We start from the raw sequence: 17,381 nt of genomic DNA on the forward strand, positions 1-17,381 counted from the left end.
GACTCAAGTTCCTGCAGAGGTTCAGGAATTTTGTTATCCCCCCACAAAATCCTGACCAACTTCTACTAGTGCACCATAGACACATCCTGATAAGGGTGCATGACTGCCTGGTAATGAGCTGAACTCATTACTGGAAATAAACTCCCAGTCTTACAGGATATCTTCCACACACAATATCTGAGGAAGGCTCACAAAATCACCACAGAAGGCAGTCATCCAGCACACAGATTATTTATCAGACTGCCATCAGGCAGACGACCCAGCATTCAACCCAGACCCAGCAGGCTGAAAATCAGTTTCTACTGGCATCAGGATCCTGAATACACTGTAATCCAGTCATCACTCCTTCTTCCTCTCTGTCACTCATGCCTCCACTACCTCCACTCACTGGTCACCTCACTGACAGCTCAGAGACACTCATGGATAATCTCTTCACATGTTTCTGTCACTTTTGGGCATGTTGTATATTTGTAAGGGCATTAATACCACTTCACTGTTGCTAAGGGCTAAGACCCTTATTTTTATATATTTATATATTATACACATTTATTACACACTATCAGGTTTGGGGAGTAACAGAGTTCATGTACCGGTGTTACGTAATCAGGATACAAAAAACTGGTGACTGTAATCCGTTACAATTACGTCAAAAACAAAGTCATCAGAAAATTCAGTAAAACATGGGAATACGATCAGGATTACAAGTTTCATTTCATTTAATTGCATTCTATCATAAAATAGAATTTAACGTTCTTTTTCTCAACCTTTATTATGTTTCCACAGCACTTTTGCATTGGCTTTGTTTGTTTTATTATTAATCAGACCATCTTATGTTATTTTGCTGCTTATTAGATGAAGATTGTTTAAGAGGTTCTGAGTTAATTCAAACTCTATATACAATCATCTGTATTCAATCCATATTATATTAACATGTACAGTTCCTTTAATTTCTGTCTGTAATAATATCTGTGTTGTAGAATGATGGAGGGAAAGAGATCAGACTCACCAGAACCCAGCGGTGTGTCCATGAAGAGTGACCGGTCAATGCATCTCATAACTAACTTCAGAGACAGAGACAGATCTCCTGGTCTGAGGTCAGTACAGTGAGGTGTTTTATTTATTTTCTCACCAACCAAAATACAGAAGGAACACATTTACACTCAGATTACATTTACACAGATATTTAACTTGATTGCATTAAACAGTCTACATTAAATATTTAAACAATATCACATGAGCAAGAGTGCTGTTATACTGAATATCACCACGTCTGTGATTCAGCTGTAGACACAAGGCTGTAGGTAATCACAGATAAATACAGGTGATCAGAAGTAATCACAGGTAAATACAGGTGATCGAAAGTAATCACAGGTAAATACAGGTGATCAGAAGTAATCACAGGTAATCACAGGTAAATACAGGTGATCAGAAGTAATCACAGGTAATCACAGGTAAATACAGGTGATCAGAAGTAATCACAGGTAAATACAGGTGATCGAAAGTAATCACAGGTAAATACAGGTGATCAAAAGTAATCACAGGTAAACACAGGTAAAGACAGGTGATCAGAAGTAATCACAGGTAAATACAGGTGATCAGAAGTAATCACAGGTAAACACAGGTAAATACAGGTGATCAGAAGTAATCACAGGTAAATACAGGTGATCAGAAGTAATCAGAGGTAAATACACGTGATCAGAAGTAATCACAGGGAAATACACGTGATCAGAAGTAATCACAGGTAAATACACGTGATCAGAAGTAATCACAGGTAAATACAGGTGATCAGAAGTAATCACAGGTAAAGACAGGTGATCAGAAGTAATCACAGGTAAATACAGGTGATCAGAAGTAATCACAGGTAAAGACAGGTGATCAGAAGTAATCACAGGTAAATACAGGTGATCAGAAGTAATCACAGGTAAATACAGGTGATCAGAAGTAATCACAGGTAAATACACGTGATCAGAAGTAATCACAGGTAAATACAGGTGATCAGAAGTAATCACAGGGAAACACATGTAGGGCTGATTGGTTAATCCTGTTTCTCATCACGGCAGCTGCTATCCAATAAAATGTGATTAAACAAAAGAATGCATTCATAAAAAATTATAATGATTATAATCAGTATAATAAATGTTATTACCTAACAGGGGAAACACTTTAATATTTTCTGTTAGATCTTTATTTTTCTTTTCTCTAACAGAAATGATGATGTGACCCTGATCTAGAGTTATCTCATGTCTAGTATCTTGTTCAAACTGTTTTTCTCTCATCAAAGATAATGAAGTATTAATTCTGTTCATTCTCACATGGTAAGTAATATGATTGGTGTGGGGGTGGGGCCCTGAGTTAGCTGTTGTTAAGGGCCCCAGAATGTTCAGAAATGGCCCTGGAGCTACTGACTGTAAATGTTTGCGTGTTTATACATGAAATAATTGGATAGCAGCCAAACACTGACTCAGTTAGAAGCAGTAGATGAGCTGAAAAGAGCTCTGTAAATGTGTTTGCACACAGTACAAGTATATGTTGTTTGCATAAAGTATTTTTTTATTTTTATTTTTTTTCACATTTTAACCTGATTATTTAATGTCTGCACCTTTTAAACATTTTAGACATATGGTCGGTTAGAATGCTAGGACTTGCCTTTCATTTTGTCAGAATTATTTAATTTGCTTCTTATTAGCCTAAGATTAAGATTGTTTAAGAGGTTCTGTGTTAAATCAAAGTTTATATACAATCATCTGTATTCAATCCATATTATATTAACATGTACAGTTCCTTTAATTTCTGTCTGTAATAATATCTGTGTTGTAGAATGATGGAGGGAAAGAGATCAGACTCACCAGAACCCAGCGGTGTGTCCATGAAGAGTGACGCGTCAATGCATCTCATAACTAACTTCAGAGACAGAGACAGTTCTCCTGATCTGAGGTCAGTACAGTGAGGAGATTTACAGCAGTGTTCCACCTGATCAAACTCACTGGTCTCATTATATAACTATTTAATTAATTCATTAAAACATTTCTCGCTAAACATGTTAATGTCAGTGCGGAAATCCTGAAATCAGTGTACTGTGTTAAGAGGATAGTGTTAAATATCTGTCTCTGTATTTATTAGTGTGTGTTGTGCAGCTATGAATACATATAGTCTATATCACATCATGTGTTTTATTTCTTCACAGACCACAACAGAAGAAATCAAACCTCAGCGGAAATCAGCTGGACTCCATCTTCAAGGTGTGTGTATACGGTTTTATCCATGTGCAGCAGCATTATGGGTAATCAGACTGAATTTCCGCTGTAACTGTGGGAATAGAAAGAGACTTTTCTTCTATTTATAAAATAAAAGCATCTCTCAGTGTGTAACATTATAATATTTAGATGTGTTCCTGTGTGTTTCTAATCAGGAGCTGGAACACAAAGTCATCACTCTGATGAAGAAAGAGCTGAAGAGGTTTAGGAAGCTCCTGAGTCCAGATTACCCAGCATGCACTGAGAGGGAGGTGGAGGATGAGGAGGATCTGCACAGTGTCAGAGACGGAGCGCTGAAGATCACACTGCACGTCCTGAAGAACATGAACCACACAGATCTCGCTAACACACTGCACAACAGTAAGAGCTCCGAGTCATGACTTTATTTTATCAACTGAAATTCTGTTCATACTTAAACACATCATATTCAATTTATCAAGATGAATTAGTCAATAATATTAATAATCTGAAATTAGTTTTAGTTTGCACTGTATATGTTTTTATTTCTAAATTTAATACATTAATCAGGAATGTACATCAATATTTAATTTATTTATTTAAATTGATTTTGCATTAAAACATGTTATGACTTTGTTTATTAGAGTCTGAGGCCTCTGTGTATCAGACAAAGCTGAAATCCAGCCTGAGAGAGAAGTTTAAAAGAATTAATGAAGGAATCTCACAGCATGGAAGTTCAGCACTTCTGAATGAGATCTACACAGAGCTCTACATCACAGAGGGGTGGAGTGGAGACGTCAATAATGAACATGAGGTGAGGGAGATTGAGACAGCGTCCAGGAGACCAGCAGCACAGGAGAAACCCATCAAATGTAATGATCTCTTTAAAGACAAGTCCATCAGAAGTGTTCTGACTGAAGGAGTTTCTGGAATTGGAAAAACAGTCTCTGTGCAGAAGTTCATTCTGGACTGGACTGAAGGAAAAGCAAATCAGGACGTCACCTTCATGTTTCCACTTCCCTTTAGAGAGCTGAATCTGATGAAGCAGAAACATCTCAGTCTGATGGATCTTCTTCATCACTTTTTCCCTGAAATAAAAGAATTAGGATTAATAGACTGTGAGATCAACAAAGTCCTGTTCATCTTTGATGGTCTGGATGAGTGTCGACTTCCTCTAAATTTCCAGAAGAATGAGAGATTGTGTGATGTGACAGAGTCAGTCTCAGTAGATGTGCTGCTGACGAACCTCATCAAGGGGAATCTGCTTCCCTCTGCTCTCCTCTGGATAACCTCTCGACCAGCAGCAGCCAATCAGATCCCTCCTGAGTGTGTAGACCAGGTGACAGAGGTACGAGGGTTCAGTGATCCTCAGAAAGAGGAGTACTTCAGGAAGAGGATCAGTGATCAGAGCCTGGCCAATAAAATCATCTCACACATGAAGTCTTCAAGAAGCCTCTACATCATGTGCCACATCCCAGTCTTCTGCTGGATCTCAGCCACTGTTCTAGAGAGAATGTTGGGTGAAGCAGAGAGTGGAGAGATCCCCAAGACTCTGACTCAAATGTTCACACACTTCCTGATCTTTCAGATCAAACACAAGGAGCAAAAGTACCATCAGAAATGTGACCCTGATCCTCAGCAGACCAGAGAGAGTATCCTGGCACTGGGAAAACTGGCTTTCCAACAGCTGGAGAAAGGAAACCTGATCTTCTATGAGGAAGACCTGAGAGAGTGTGGCATTGATGTGAGAGAAGTGTCAGTGTACTCAGGAGTGTGTACCCAAATCTTCAGAGAGGAGTTTGGGCTTCACCTGGGGAAGGTGTTCAGCTTTGTACATCTGAGTGTTCAGGAGTTTCTGGCTGCTTTATACACGTTTCTCTCCTTCATCAGCAGAAATGTAACAGAACAACCAACCACTGATCTGTCTGATCTTCTCAACAAGTCAGACATGTCTGATCTCCTCAGGAGCGCAGTGGACAAGGCCTTACAGAGTGAGAACGGACACCTGGACCTGTTCCTCCGCTTCCTTCTGGGTCTCTCACTGGAGTCCAATCAGACTCTCTTACGAGGCTTAATGCCACAGACAGGAAGCAGCTCTCACAGCAAACAGGAAACAGTCGAGTACATCAAGGAGAAGATCAGGGAGAATCCATCTCCAGAGAAATCAATCAATCTGTTCCACTGTCTGAATGAACTGGGTGATCATTCTCTAGTGCAGGAAGTACAAACGTACATAAAAAAGGGAGCTCACCATTCTCTCAGTGGAACCAGACTCTCTCCTTCTCAGTGGTCAGCTCTGGTGTTTGTGTTACTGAACTCAGATCAGGAGCTGGATGAGTTTAATTTGAGTAAATATTACCCATCAGATGAATATCTTCTGAAGCTGCTGCCAGTGGTCAAAACCTCCAGAAAAGCTGTGTGAGTATTTTTATTTATAAATGTATTACTGCATGGTTTATTATTTTAATGTAACACTGAACTGCACTGTTTGGATTAATGCTGGTTAATAATTACTCTAATCATCTTTAAACAAATTTCTGGTACTGTTACAGAAGAATGTTCACGTTTTACAGTAACGTTACTAAACCAACCTTCTGACACGAACACACCACCTGTACTCACATCCACTCCACACACCCAGATATCAGAATGCATAAGCAGAGAACAATGCACACCAACTTTTCTTTTTATTTTATTGTCTGTTTGAAATTCAACACATAAGTTTGTGTCAAAACTGAAAAATCTAAATCACTTCTTACTTAGGATTGAAATCTATTTATTTATAGAGCTTAAAGATCAGTGCACATTAGGTTTGTAAGATCATGGGTAATATACCTTTGTCCTAACGTGACCCACTGATTGCTCATTCATTTATTTTCCTTTAAAAAGGAATAGTTAAGGAATCGTTCAGTCCCATAGTTCTGTAATAATTCTGTAATAATTCTGTAATAGTTCTGTTGGCCTAAAGAACAGAAATCACAGAAAGTGCTGATAACATCTTCATGGTAACATCTTATAACATCAGATGAATTGATTTACATGTATATGTTATTAAATGGTAAATGGTGCACTTATATAGCGCTTTTATCCAAAGCTCTTTACACTGCGTCTCATTCACCAATTACACACACACTCACACACACACACTAATGGTAGCAGAGCTGCCATGCAAGGCGCTAACTTGCCATCAGGAGCAACTTGGGGTTCAGTGTCTTGCCCAAGGACACTTCAGCATGTGGAGTCATGTGGGCTGGGACTCGAACCACCAACCCTACGATTAGTGGACAACCCGCTCTACCACCTGAGACACAGCCGCCCCACTAGCTATTATTAACTTGCACTTTAGTTGCATTATTAGTTTGCAGTGGTTTTTCAATGGTTAAGGCTCTTTGTTACAGACCAGAAGGTCGGTGGTTTAATCCCCGGCACCGCCAAGTTGCCACTGTTGAGCCCTTAATAAGGGGTGCTATATCATGGCTAACCCTGTGCACTGACCCCAACTTCCTAACAAGATGGGATATGTGAAGAAAAGAATTATACTGTAATGTATATGTAAGAAATAAAAGCTTATTCTAATTCTATACTTTCTCTAATAAAGTACATTAATGCAATAATAAATAATGCAATCGTATTTTTCCACAAAACGTTGTTCTATAGCAGTAAAATGACCCTATTAAGAAGTGTCCATCAAACCAGAAATCAGGAGAATCCCTTATCCCAAACAGATCCCTTTCAAAGGGAAGTCAACGTTGCGTGAGCTCCACACTGTGAGAAGCGCCCATGGGCGTGACCGGTATCTGAAGCTTGTGTAACATCATGCCTATGTATAGACCTGACCGTGATCAGGTGACGTGGCAATTAAGATTCACGATTCAGAACCTTGCAGATCTGGTGGGACAGCCGGTCCTGGACAAAATGGCAATAGTTTGAAATCTGTGCCATTTGTAGATTATGTTGGATGTAAGCCAGATGTGAAATAAACACGAGGGAGACCAAGTATGAATAGTATGTAATTTTATTGAGAATTCACTGGGCTGGTGGGACTGTAGTCCCGGGGAGAGTGGTAGGGTGAAAACGTGTGATAAAATGGAGTGCAACCAGGGGACGTGGGATAGCCAGCTGAGGTGTACGGGGGAGAGTACTCAGGACTGGCAGGTGAGAAAGAGGGAGAGTGATCAGAGCCTGGGTCAGAGAAGGCAGTGTCACCATCAGTCTGATAGCTGGAGGAAGGGACAGGTAGAGGGTCTGTCTGTGTAGAGGCATCCACACACACATTTGCTGGGCAGATTCTGTATCTGAGAGGTGGAGGGAACCCCGCATTCCCAGAGGGGGTGCGGAGAACTTCGAGTAGCTTAGTGATGTCAGCATTGAGATGTGCAAGCTGATGGCGAGTGTTCAGATCCAAATCCAGCCCCTCCAGTAAAGGAAAGAAGAAAAAGTGACGGGCACCTAAGACATATAGAAGAGGGAAGCGGCATTGATGAGTTGGATTCACACTTTAGATTTAACAATATGATTTATTTTATTATTTAAAATGAATCCTAGAAACTGGGGAGTACAGGCAAAGAGACCCACACACAGAGGCCTATGAGCACATTTACACGGAAGGCATGCAGAAAAATAGAAACAGACTATTATAAGGTGAGGAGGTAAAGTACATGCAGGCATTATAAAATAGAAATGCAGAGCAAATATGAAAGAAACTTACTCATAATGTGTGTGAAGGTGTGGGGAATCCTCTTCTCACGAGAAACCAGTCAGGAGTGACACAGACGAAGGTCACATTTTTTTTAAGAGAGAACCAAGACGGGCCGTTTATAAGGGTATTTGTGCTGTGCTGCACCTGCGAGATAACCGTCGCTGGGAACGGCGAGGGCCGCAGGATAACCATCACTGGGAATGGCTAGAGCCGCGAGATAAGGGTCCCTGGGAACAGCAAACTCTGTGGAAACAGGGTCTCTCAAAAGTGCTCATTCATGTACATAATGGTGTCCTAGGAAAGCTAATTCTAAACATATTGGTGTCTGGGTTTAGAAAACGTTATAAATAGGGAAGCTTCAGCTCCGGTTTTTGGGATCACTTTTGGGATGTCTCAAAGGTGTGGATCTCGTGTGATGGAACAATAAACTTGGACCCTTTGCTTCTTCTCACTCACGGCTGGTGTTTTATTTTCTTCCTCCAACTGGTTAAAGTATGTGAGTATCTGTTACTATGTTAAATATTAAGTGTCTTTGGGTAATAGGGAAAATTTGACCATCAATTATAATTTCAGCAAAATTTGTCAAATGTAACTAATTTAAAGTTACATAAGCTAGGTAGGGTAGGAGTTTGGCATAAACAGCATTACTAATCTTGAAACCTGTTTTTATTATACTATGCTGGAGTTCAATGTTTAGCTGACAAATGTGCTCCATTGAGTCCATGGTATAATAATCTGGGGTGCTCTAACTGCAGATCGAGGATCCCCAACAGTGCCAAGTAAATGTGGGCTTCAGTACTCCGAATTGAATAATATTATTCCAACAAAAGAACATTTACTGTAATTATATCAGATTTATTTAGGGAAAAGCATAGTAGGATAAAAAAAAACAAAAAACAAAACATAGCACCCATTAAGTATTGAGAAGCACCCGTGGTGACGCGACTGAATGAAACTCGACACACACAAGACAGCAACCTCCCATGACAATGTTAGAGTGGAATGATAGACAGTGATATTTCCCCATAAATCAGTAATAGAACATTTGCTCCATTTGTTTGCCGGACCAGTCAGAGACACTGAGGAGAAATGACAAAGTTGAAGTTATTTTAGAATCCTAAAAGATTCTGGGCTTTTCCAGTCCTACCAAGCACAGTTTCAAAATAAAAGTCCTCGTATAATAACTGGTTTGTGTGTTTGAGATCAATGTTCTGATATTTTAACATTTCTCTTCCAGGCTGTGTGGGACAGATCTGACAGAGGAAAGCTGTAGAGCTCTATCTTCAGTTCTCAGCTCAAACTCCTCCAGACTGAGAAAACTGGACCTGAGTCACAATTATGACCTGCAGGATTCAGGAGTGAAGCTGCTCTCTGCTGGACTGGAGAACCCACATTGTACACTAGAGAAACTCAGGTACACACACACACACACACACACACACACACACACACACACACACACACACACACACAGACACACAAATACACACACACACACACACACACACACACAGACACACACAGACACACACACACACACACACACACACACACACACACACACACACACACACACACAGACACACAAATACACACACACACACACAGACACACAAATACACACACACACACACACACACACACACACACACACACACACACACACACAAATACACACACACACACACACTGAGGTCAGATCAGCACGTTAAGTGAAAATGAACACAGAATTGATTGCCTTTATGTGACTTTTATAATAGATAAATTATATACAGTGTACAATCTTACTTTCTCTCTACACATTCATGTACCTTCATCATGTTCATGTATCATGTTAGATCTTGTGTCTCCACCTCTATCTACACCTCTAAATACATCGTCTGATATGAGCGGAGACACGTGGATCTGTCTGAGTACAAATACACAGTCTCTTTATTTTATTTTATTCTGACATCAGAACCTTGTGTTCAGGGAAACAGTTTATTTCCCAACTGATGGAAACTCACCTCAGATATTCACATATTTCATCATTTCTCTTCCAGCCTGCGGTGGTGTATACTCACAGAGGAAAGCTGTAGAGCTCTGTCCTCAGTTCTCAGCTCAAACTCCTCCAGACTGAGAAAACTGGACCTGAGTAAGAATTATAACCTGCAGGATTCAGGAGTGAAGCTGCTCTCTGCTGGACTGGAGAACCCACACTGTACACTGGAGAAACTGAGGTACACACACACACACACACACACACAGTAAGTGTACTGTATATACAGATTGTGTATGTTGTATGTAAGTGTATGTTGTGTTTGTTGTGTATGTAAGTGAGATGTTTTCTCTCTGCAGGTTGTCTTACTGCGGTATTACAGATGAAGGTTGTGTTGCTGTGGCTTCAGCTCTGAGATCAAACACCTCATCACACCTGAGAGAACTGAATCTGAATGGTAATAATCCAGGAGAATCAGGAGTGAAGCTGCTCTCTGATCTACTGAAGGATCCACACTGTGCACTGGAGAAACTACAGTGAGTTACTGTCTCTACACACACACACACACACACACACACACACACACACACACACACACACACACACACACACACAGAGGTCAGATCATCACTTTATACAGTGCTGTGAAAAAGTATTTCTTCTGTTTGTGTATATCTCATACTAAATTTTTTCAGAAATTTAAACAAAATCCAAGATAAAAACAAAGGAAACCTGAGTAAACACACAGTACAGTTTTTAAATAATAAAGTTATTTATTGAAGCAAAAAAGTTATGCCATACCAGCTGGGCCCGTGTGAAAATGTATTTGTCCCCCGTGGTTACTAATTCCCCAAATCAATGAAAGAGCATTGATAATGTGGATCAGCTGGACTAGACACAACCAGGGCTGATTACTGCAAACCCTGTTCAATTACATAAACACTTAAATAGAACTTTTTCAACAGCATGAAGTTGGTTAAAGGTCTTACCCAGTAACACACTACACCAAAACTGAAAGAGATTCCAGAAATGAAGAGGAAGAAGAAGATTGAAATACATCAGTCTGGGAAGCGTTACAAAGATATTTCAAAGGCTCTGGGACTCCAAAGAACCACAATGAGAGCCGTTATCTCCAAATGGACAAACTCAACACAGTAGTTGTAAGGCTGGTGATAAGATGTCTCAACCTAGAGAGAACTACTCAGTTAACCCTCTTACCCCGTAAGGCCGGAAAACCAACTTGCCCGTCTTTGACCTATTCCCATAAGGACGATACACCGGCTTGGTCGTCTATGCCAAATCCCTGTAAGGCTGATATAGCGGCTTTACAGTGTAAACGTTATCCCCGTAAGGCCGGAGTACTGGTATTACTCTGCTATGATTCCTTACTTATTTAATTATAATTTTTTGACCCGGAAGGTTGATAACGTCACGACGTGATTATGACATTACGCCATCATTACAATGAAGCTGATCCAAGCGTGAATATTGGTGTACTAGTAGAAATGAACTAAAAATGCCAAAGCGAAAAGTTAATCGTGTTCCAGCTAAAGTTACACCTACAGTGAACACAGGTACATCTAAAACAGTAGAAAAAAGAGAAACATACACAGTTACACAGGCGAGAGCAAGGATTCGAGATCGTGACAGCAGTGAAAGTTCAGGCGATGTTGAAACCGAAACCGAAACTGATAGAAACGCAAACTCTCCTGATTCAGACCCTGATCCGTCTCCATCTTCAGCATCAGCCAGTGTGACTGACACTGCAGGGGTCTGGAGTCATAACGGGACCATCTCTGTGCATTCGTGAAAACACTACCTGCTGCTCTGATTATCACCATAAACTTGACTTTTGGCGCTAAAATGCATTTATTTATTTATTATTTATAAAGGCATTGGCCACGCTGATGCTCGTACGGTACTTCAAACTGCAAACAGTTTGCTGAAGACAAGCAGACTAAGGACATGGATTACTGGAACCATGTCCTGTGGTCTGATGAGACCAAGATAAACTTATTTGGTTCAGATGGTGTCAAGTGCGTGTGGCGGCAACCAGGTGAGGAGTACAAAGGCAAGTGTGTCTTGCCTACAGTCAAGCATGGTGGTGGGAGTGTCATGGTCTGGGGCTGCATGAGTGCTGCCGGCACTGGGGAGCTACAGTTCACTGAGGAAACTATGAATGCCAACATGTACTGTGACATACTGAAGTAGAGCATGATCCTCTCCCTTCGGAGACTGGGCCACAGAGCAGTATTCCCGCATGATAACGACCCCAAACACACCTCCAAGACGACCACTGCCTTGCTAAAGAAGCTGAGGGTGAAGGTGACGGACTGGCCAAGCATGTCTCTAGACCTAAACCCTATTGAGCATCTGTGGGGCATCCTCAAACGGAAGGTGGAGGAGCACAAGGTCTCTAACATCCACCGGCTCCGTGATGTGGTCATGGAGGAGTGGAAGAGGACTCCAGTGGAACCTGTGAAGCTCTGGTGAACTCCATGCCCAAGAGGGTTAAGGCAGTGCTGTAAAATAATGGTGGCCACACAAAATATTGACACTTTGGGCCCAAATTAGACATTTTCACTTAGGGGTGTACTCACTTTTGTTGCCAGTGGTTTAGACATTAATGGCTGTGTGTTGAGTTATTTTGAGGGACAGCAAATTTACACTGTTACACAAGCTGTACACTCACTACTTTACATTGTAGCACAGTGTCATTTCTTCAGTGTGTCACATGACAAGATATTATCAAATATTTACAAAAGATGTGAGGGCTGTACTCACTTTTGTGAGATACTGTATATACATTCCATAACATGTTTACTATATTATACAAAAGGTCTCAGTGCAACTGGAAATATGTTCTCATTCCCTCACCAGCAGTTCAAATAAAAATATTGCATGCTGTTAAAGGCATATCCTCCCAGGGTCCCTCACTCAAATTACCTCCTGCATGTAAATAAGGTACATCCTTCTACAAACATCAAATTATAATCACAAACAGCACCTTTTGGTGGCCCTCCGGAGCCTCTGGATATTTAGGGGAGAGCTGGCCAAAGATTGGGGGAATCTGTAGACAGATCTCCCACATGATCACTGTGTAGTTTTTCTCTATCAGGTATGTAAGTGTTGTCTCTATCATGTTGTATTATTATATTTAGAATTAGATCTTAATGTAATGTTGAATGTAATTCTTTCTTCTTCTTATTAAGTAGTATTGGATGTGAATGTGTTTATACCTGGTTAAATAAAGTATTAGACTTGTTTATATTCTGACTTATTCTGAAATTATTGTCTCTAGTAGATTACGTTAAGTCCTTGTTACAGCAAATATGTGACCAGGTTAGTACAGGATAACAATTAGCATCAAATTAAGTGTACTTAGAGTGTACAGGCTCAATAAAGAATTTCTGTTTAGGACAACATAAAGTTGATGGACCAAGTCTAACTAAGGTGAATCTCTGGTTATTGTAACATTTCTCTAGTTAATGTGTACATAGGAAAGTATGGCATGATTATATAAAGCTAATTTTACTCAGATATTATTGGTCTATCTTTGTAGATTTTAGTGGTCATGACCTCTGTCTAGAAATTTCGTTATTATAATTAAGTGTTACTAACTAATGGGACTAAATTATTATTTAGGAAAGGGTAAGCATGGGGTGGCTGTCGAAATAGTATTAATCAGTTACCTCTGGCTAATGACCAAGACTGGCGAGTTTGTGACCAGTAGATCTGTGTACACGACCGGCGCGAGACTCGACATGGAATCTAAATGAATGAGCACATTTTAAAGTATAGAATAAACTAGAATTAATCAAATGTAAAAGATTAAATGTATAAAAATACAAATAACTAGGAAATAAATACAACATTGAGTTTCATACAATTTATCATATCTCAGCCCAACCACGACTCGGTTTCCCGGGAAACACCGCTAACTACAAACATGGCCGCTGAGGACTACACTTCCCACACATGCATGCGCTCACCTTCCCCAGAGTTCTGATCACACACACCTGTGTCTCATTACAAACACACACACACACACACACACAACAGCATAAGAGAGACTTTGGAAGCGAAGATACTTCGCAAAGTAATGTTCTGTTTTCTCAGCCATTCTCTAAACCCTTTTCACGTGTGTTTAATAAAGTTTCCGTTGACCTGTGTTTCCGACCCCGACCTCGATTTCTGCCTAGTCCTGTTTTGTTTGTTTACCTGACTGCCTGACCCTCGCCTATTTACCGACCACAACCTTTGTGTTCTCCATTGGATTATTATGCCTGATTCTGTCACCCGCATCTGCTTCCGTCTTCAACCACGGTATGTGACACAATTGGAGTCAGATTTAATTTAAGAGAGAATCAAACAAAATTGGAATGACAAATTTAATAATCTAAATGTATTCACATCGCTTTGAAAAGACAGGAACACATGGAAATCCTTCTACCACGTCACTGGATTCCGTCGAGTGGACTCTTACAGTAATGAACCTTCCCAGAAGTGGTCGACCTTCCAAAATTCCTCCAAGAGCACAGCAACTACTCATCCAGGAAGTCACAAAAGAGCCAAGGACAACATCAAAGGACCTACAGGAGATGTTGTGGGGATGCTCTGCTGCTTCAGGTCCTGGGCAACTTGCAGTAATTGAGGAAAACATTAATTCTGCTCTCTATCAGAGAATCCTAAAGGAGAAAGTCCGGTCTTCAGTCCATGAGATGAAACTCAAGCACAACTGGATTATGCAGCAAAACAATGATCCAAAGTGTAGGACTAAATCCTAGTCCTAGAAGTGAGTGAAAGACCAATCTCAGGTATCAGAAGTGTTTAATTGCAGTTATTGCTGCTAAAGGTGGCACAACCTGATTTTAAGGGGGGCAATTAGTTTTTCACACAGGTGATAGGTGTTGGATAATTTTTTATGCTTCAATAAAAAAAATAAAGAAATGAAAACTGTATTGTGTGTTTATTCAGGTTGCCTTTGTTATGTTGTATTTCATTTGAAGATCTAAAACTATTTAATGAGATCTCAGGATGGGGGCAAATACTTTTTCACAGCACTGTAAGTGAAAATTACCAACAGAATTGACTGTCTTTATACGTGACTTATCCCAGAAAAATGATCTATTATGTCCAAACTTTACGGAAGCCTTAAGCAGACATAAAAATCCAAAAACCCACTAGGACTGAGTTGATTGAAAACAATGTTTTTGTTTGAAAATTGGTCTCTTACATAATATTCTACTTTCTTTACCGACATACAAACATTTTTCTGTAACATTTCATTTTGGGCTGGAAAATTAATGTTGAGAAATCTAAAATGTTTTTCTACTGACTCGATAATGCAGAAATCATAAAATAATAAAAATTATAACTAAGTTTTTACTTTAAAAACAGGGTGCCTAAGAATTTTTCACAGTACTGTACATGTATAACCTCAATTACTGATTTTATTTCCCCAACAATTTACATTTAACCCATTTACATTTACACACAATACAAACATGTTTATTCCACTCACCCAATCATCTGTGGTGGACATTGATCCCCCAACTGATGGAAACTCACCTCATTTATCAGATATTCATATATTTCATCATTTCTCTTCCAGGCTGTGTGAGTGTAATCTGACAGAGGAAAGCTGTAGAGCTCTGTCCTCAGTTCTCACCTCAAACTCCTCCAGACTGAGAGAACTGAACCTGAGTGAGAATAACCTGCAGGATTCAGGAGTGAAGCTGCTCTCTGCTGGACTGGAGAACCCACACTGTACACTGGAGATACTGAGGTACACACTCACTCACTCACACACACACACACACACACACACACACACACACACACACACACACTCACTCACTCACTCACTCACTCACTCACTCACTCACTCACACACACACACACACACACACACACACACACACACAGTAAGTGTACTGTATATACAGATTGTGTATGTGTACAGATTTACACTGTAAGTGAGATGTTTTCTCTCTGCAGGTTGTCTTACTGCGGTATTACAGATGAAGGTTGTGTTGCTGTGGCTTCAGCTCTGAGGTCAAACACCTCATCACACCTGAGAGAACTGAATCTGTACTACAATAATCCAGGAGAATCAGGAGTGAAGCTGCTCTCTGATCTACTGAAGGATCCACACTGTAAACTGGAGAAACTACAGTGAGTTACTGTCTACACACACACACAGACAGACACACCTCAGACCCTAATCCTAATCTTACCTTCAGTTACCAAAAGCCAATATTGAGCTCTTTTATATATTTAAATAAAAATGATTTTAAATAAATATATTCGACCCTGAGATTCTGAGAATATTTAATTCTTTTGGTCCTCAAAACACTGTTCATTGTTCTATTAAATATTTAACATTGTTTTGTGATGTTTGTGTATGTGTGTATAGTGTATGTATAGTGTGTGTGTGTGTGTGTGTGTGTGTGTGTGTGTGTGTGTGTGTATGTGTGTGTATGTAAAGACTCTGATGACGGATGTTGTTTAACGTTGTCATTCTGTCCTGTTCTCTGTCTTACAGCATTAATAGCAGAATCATTCACATTCAGATGCAGAAGCTCCACAGCAAGAACCGTAACTGATCACATCCTTTATCCACTCAGCTCCACCTCTCTCAGGCTGGAATAATAATAATAATAATAATAATAATAATAATAATAATAATAATAATAAATCTCCGGTTCTCAGGTCACAACATGCCATGTATATGAGTAGAAGTAATCTCACATTATAACACAGAAAAGAAAATGCATTGTAAATAATAATCATGTAGACACTCTGCATACTGAAGATCTTTACATCATTTTAAAAACAGAATCGAAAACCTTCTTGTACATTTACTGTAAAGTCGCTCCATACAATTTCATACACATGTTGATATTTATCTTCTCTGTATCTTGTTCTTACACGGACCTGAAACTCGGTACTCTCTGTATTTTCTGTGTTTCAGAAATTTCTAACTGAAATAAAATAAAGGAACTATTGTAAAAAATACAGTTTCATGGTTAACAACGTTGGTGTGTGTTTGTTATGTAATGATCCAGTGTGTTTGGTTAGATCTGTGTGTGGTAGAATGGAACAAGGAGGTCACTCCATGCAGGGTTTGAACCCTAATCTCCAGGGATTGGAGGTGAGATCGCATCCCAGTGATCCTCCTCCAGAGACACGGATGGACCCGAGTGCAGAGCAAGCCAAAGTCTGGAGGATAATCTAAGAGTTCAGGCCTAGACTCGAGAGTAGACTGAAGAGGCCAGAGAACTTAGCAGGAGAATATTTACAGAAATTAGCAGCTGAGAGCTGAGAACTGAGAACTGGGAACTGGGAACTGGGAACTGGGAACCACCACGTAGACATTCTGAGTCCACACTGTACAGTGAGTGAGTGCAGAGCTCTGCTTAAACAGACCCAGGTACAGGTGGAGCTGATTAGCACTGATTATAATTAACACTGTGCTCTCTGGCTCCCT

General features: G+C 40.1%; 1 protein-coding gene across 6 annotated transcripts in view; it reads left to right on the forward strand.

Annotated features, from left to right (window-relative positions):
• LOC108263642 (NACHT, LRR and PYD domains-containing protein 3) overlaps positions 1 to 16,911 on the forward strand; it is a 50,131-nt gene extending 33,220 nt beyond the window's left edge. For 3 of the 6 annotated variants that reach the window (XM_053685210.1, XM_053685250.1, XM_053685376.1), the window contains 5 exons: positions 9,954 to 10,130; positions 10,249 to 10,425; positions 15,504 to 15,677; positions 15,890 to 16,066; positions 16,437 to 16,911. In XM_053685210.1, coding sequence (XP_053541185.1) covers positions 9,954 to 10,130; positions 10,249 to 10,425; positions 15,504 to 15,677; positions 15,890 to 16,066; positions 16,437 to 16,497 — 766 coding nt within the window. In that variant the 3' untranslated portion in view covers positions 16,498 to 16,911. Of the gene's footprint in view, positions 1 to 977; positions 1,095 to 2,817; positions 2,935 to 3,184; positions 3,240 to 3,409; positions 3,615 to 3,856; positions 5,631 to 9,148; positions 9,326 to 9,953; positions 10,131 to 10,248; positions 10,426 to 15,503; positions 15,678 to 15,889; positions 16,067 to 16,436 lie in introns of all 6 variants that reach the window. The other 3 variants (XM_053685330.1, XM_053685297.1, XM_053685283.1) reach the window with 2 other exon arrangements.
• Positions 16,912 to 17,381: the final 470 nt, after the last annotated feature.

This window comes from Ictalurus punctatus, chromosome 1 (genome assembly GCF_001660625.3).
Source record: "Ictalurus punctatus breed USDA103 chromosome 1, Coco_2.0, whole genome shotgun sequence".
NCBI lineage: Eukaryota > Metazoa > Chordata > Actinopteri > Siluriformes > Ictaluridae > Ictalurus > Ictalurus punctatus.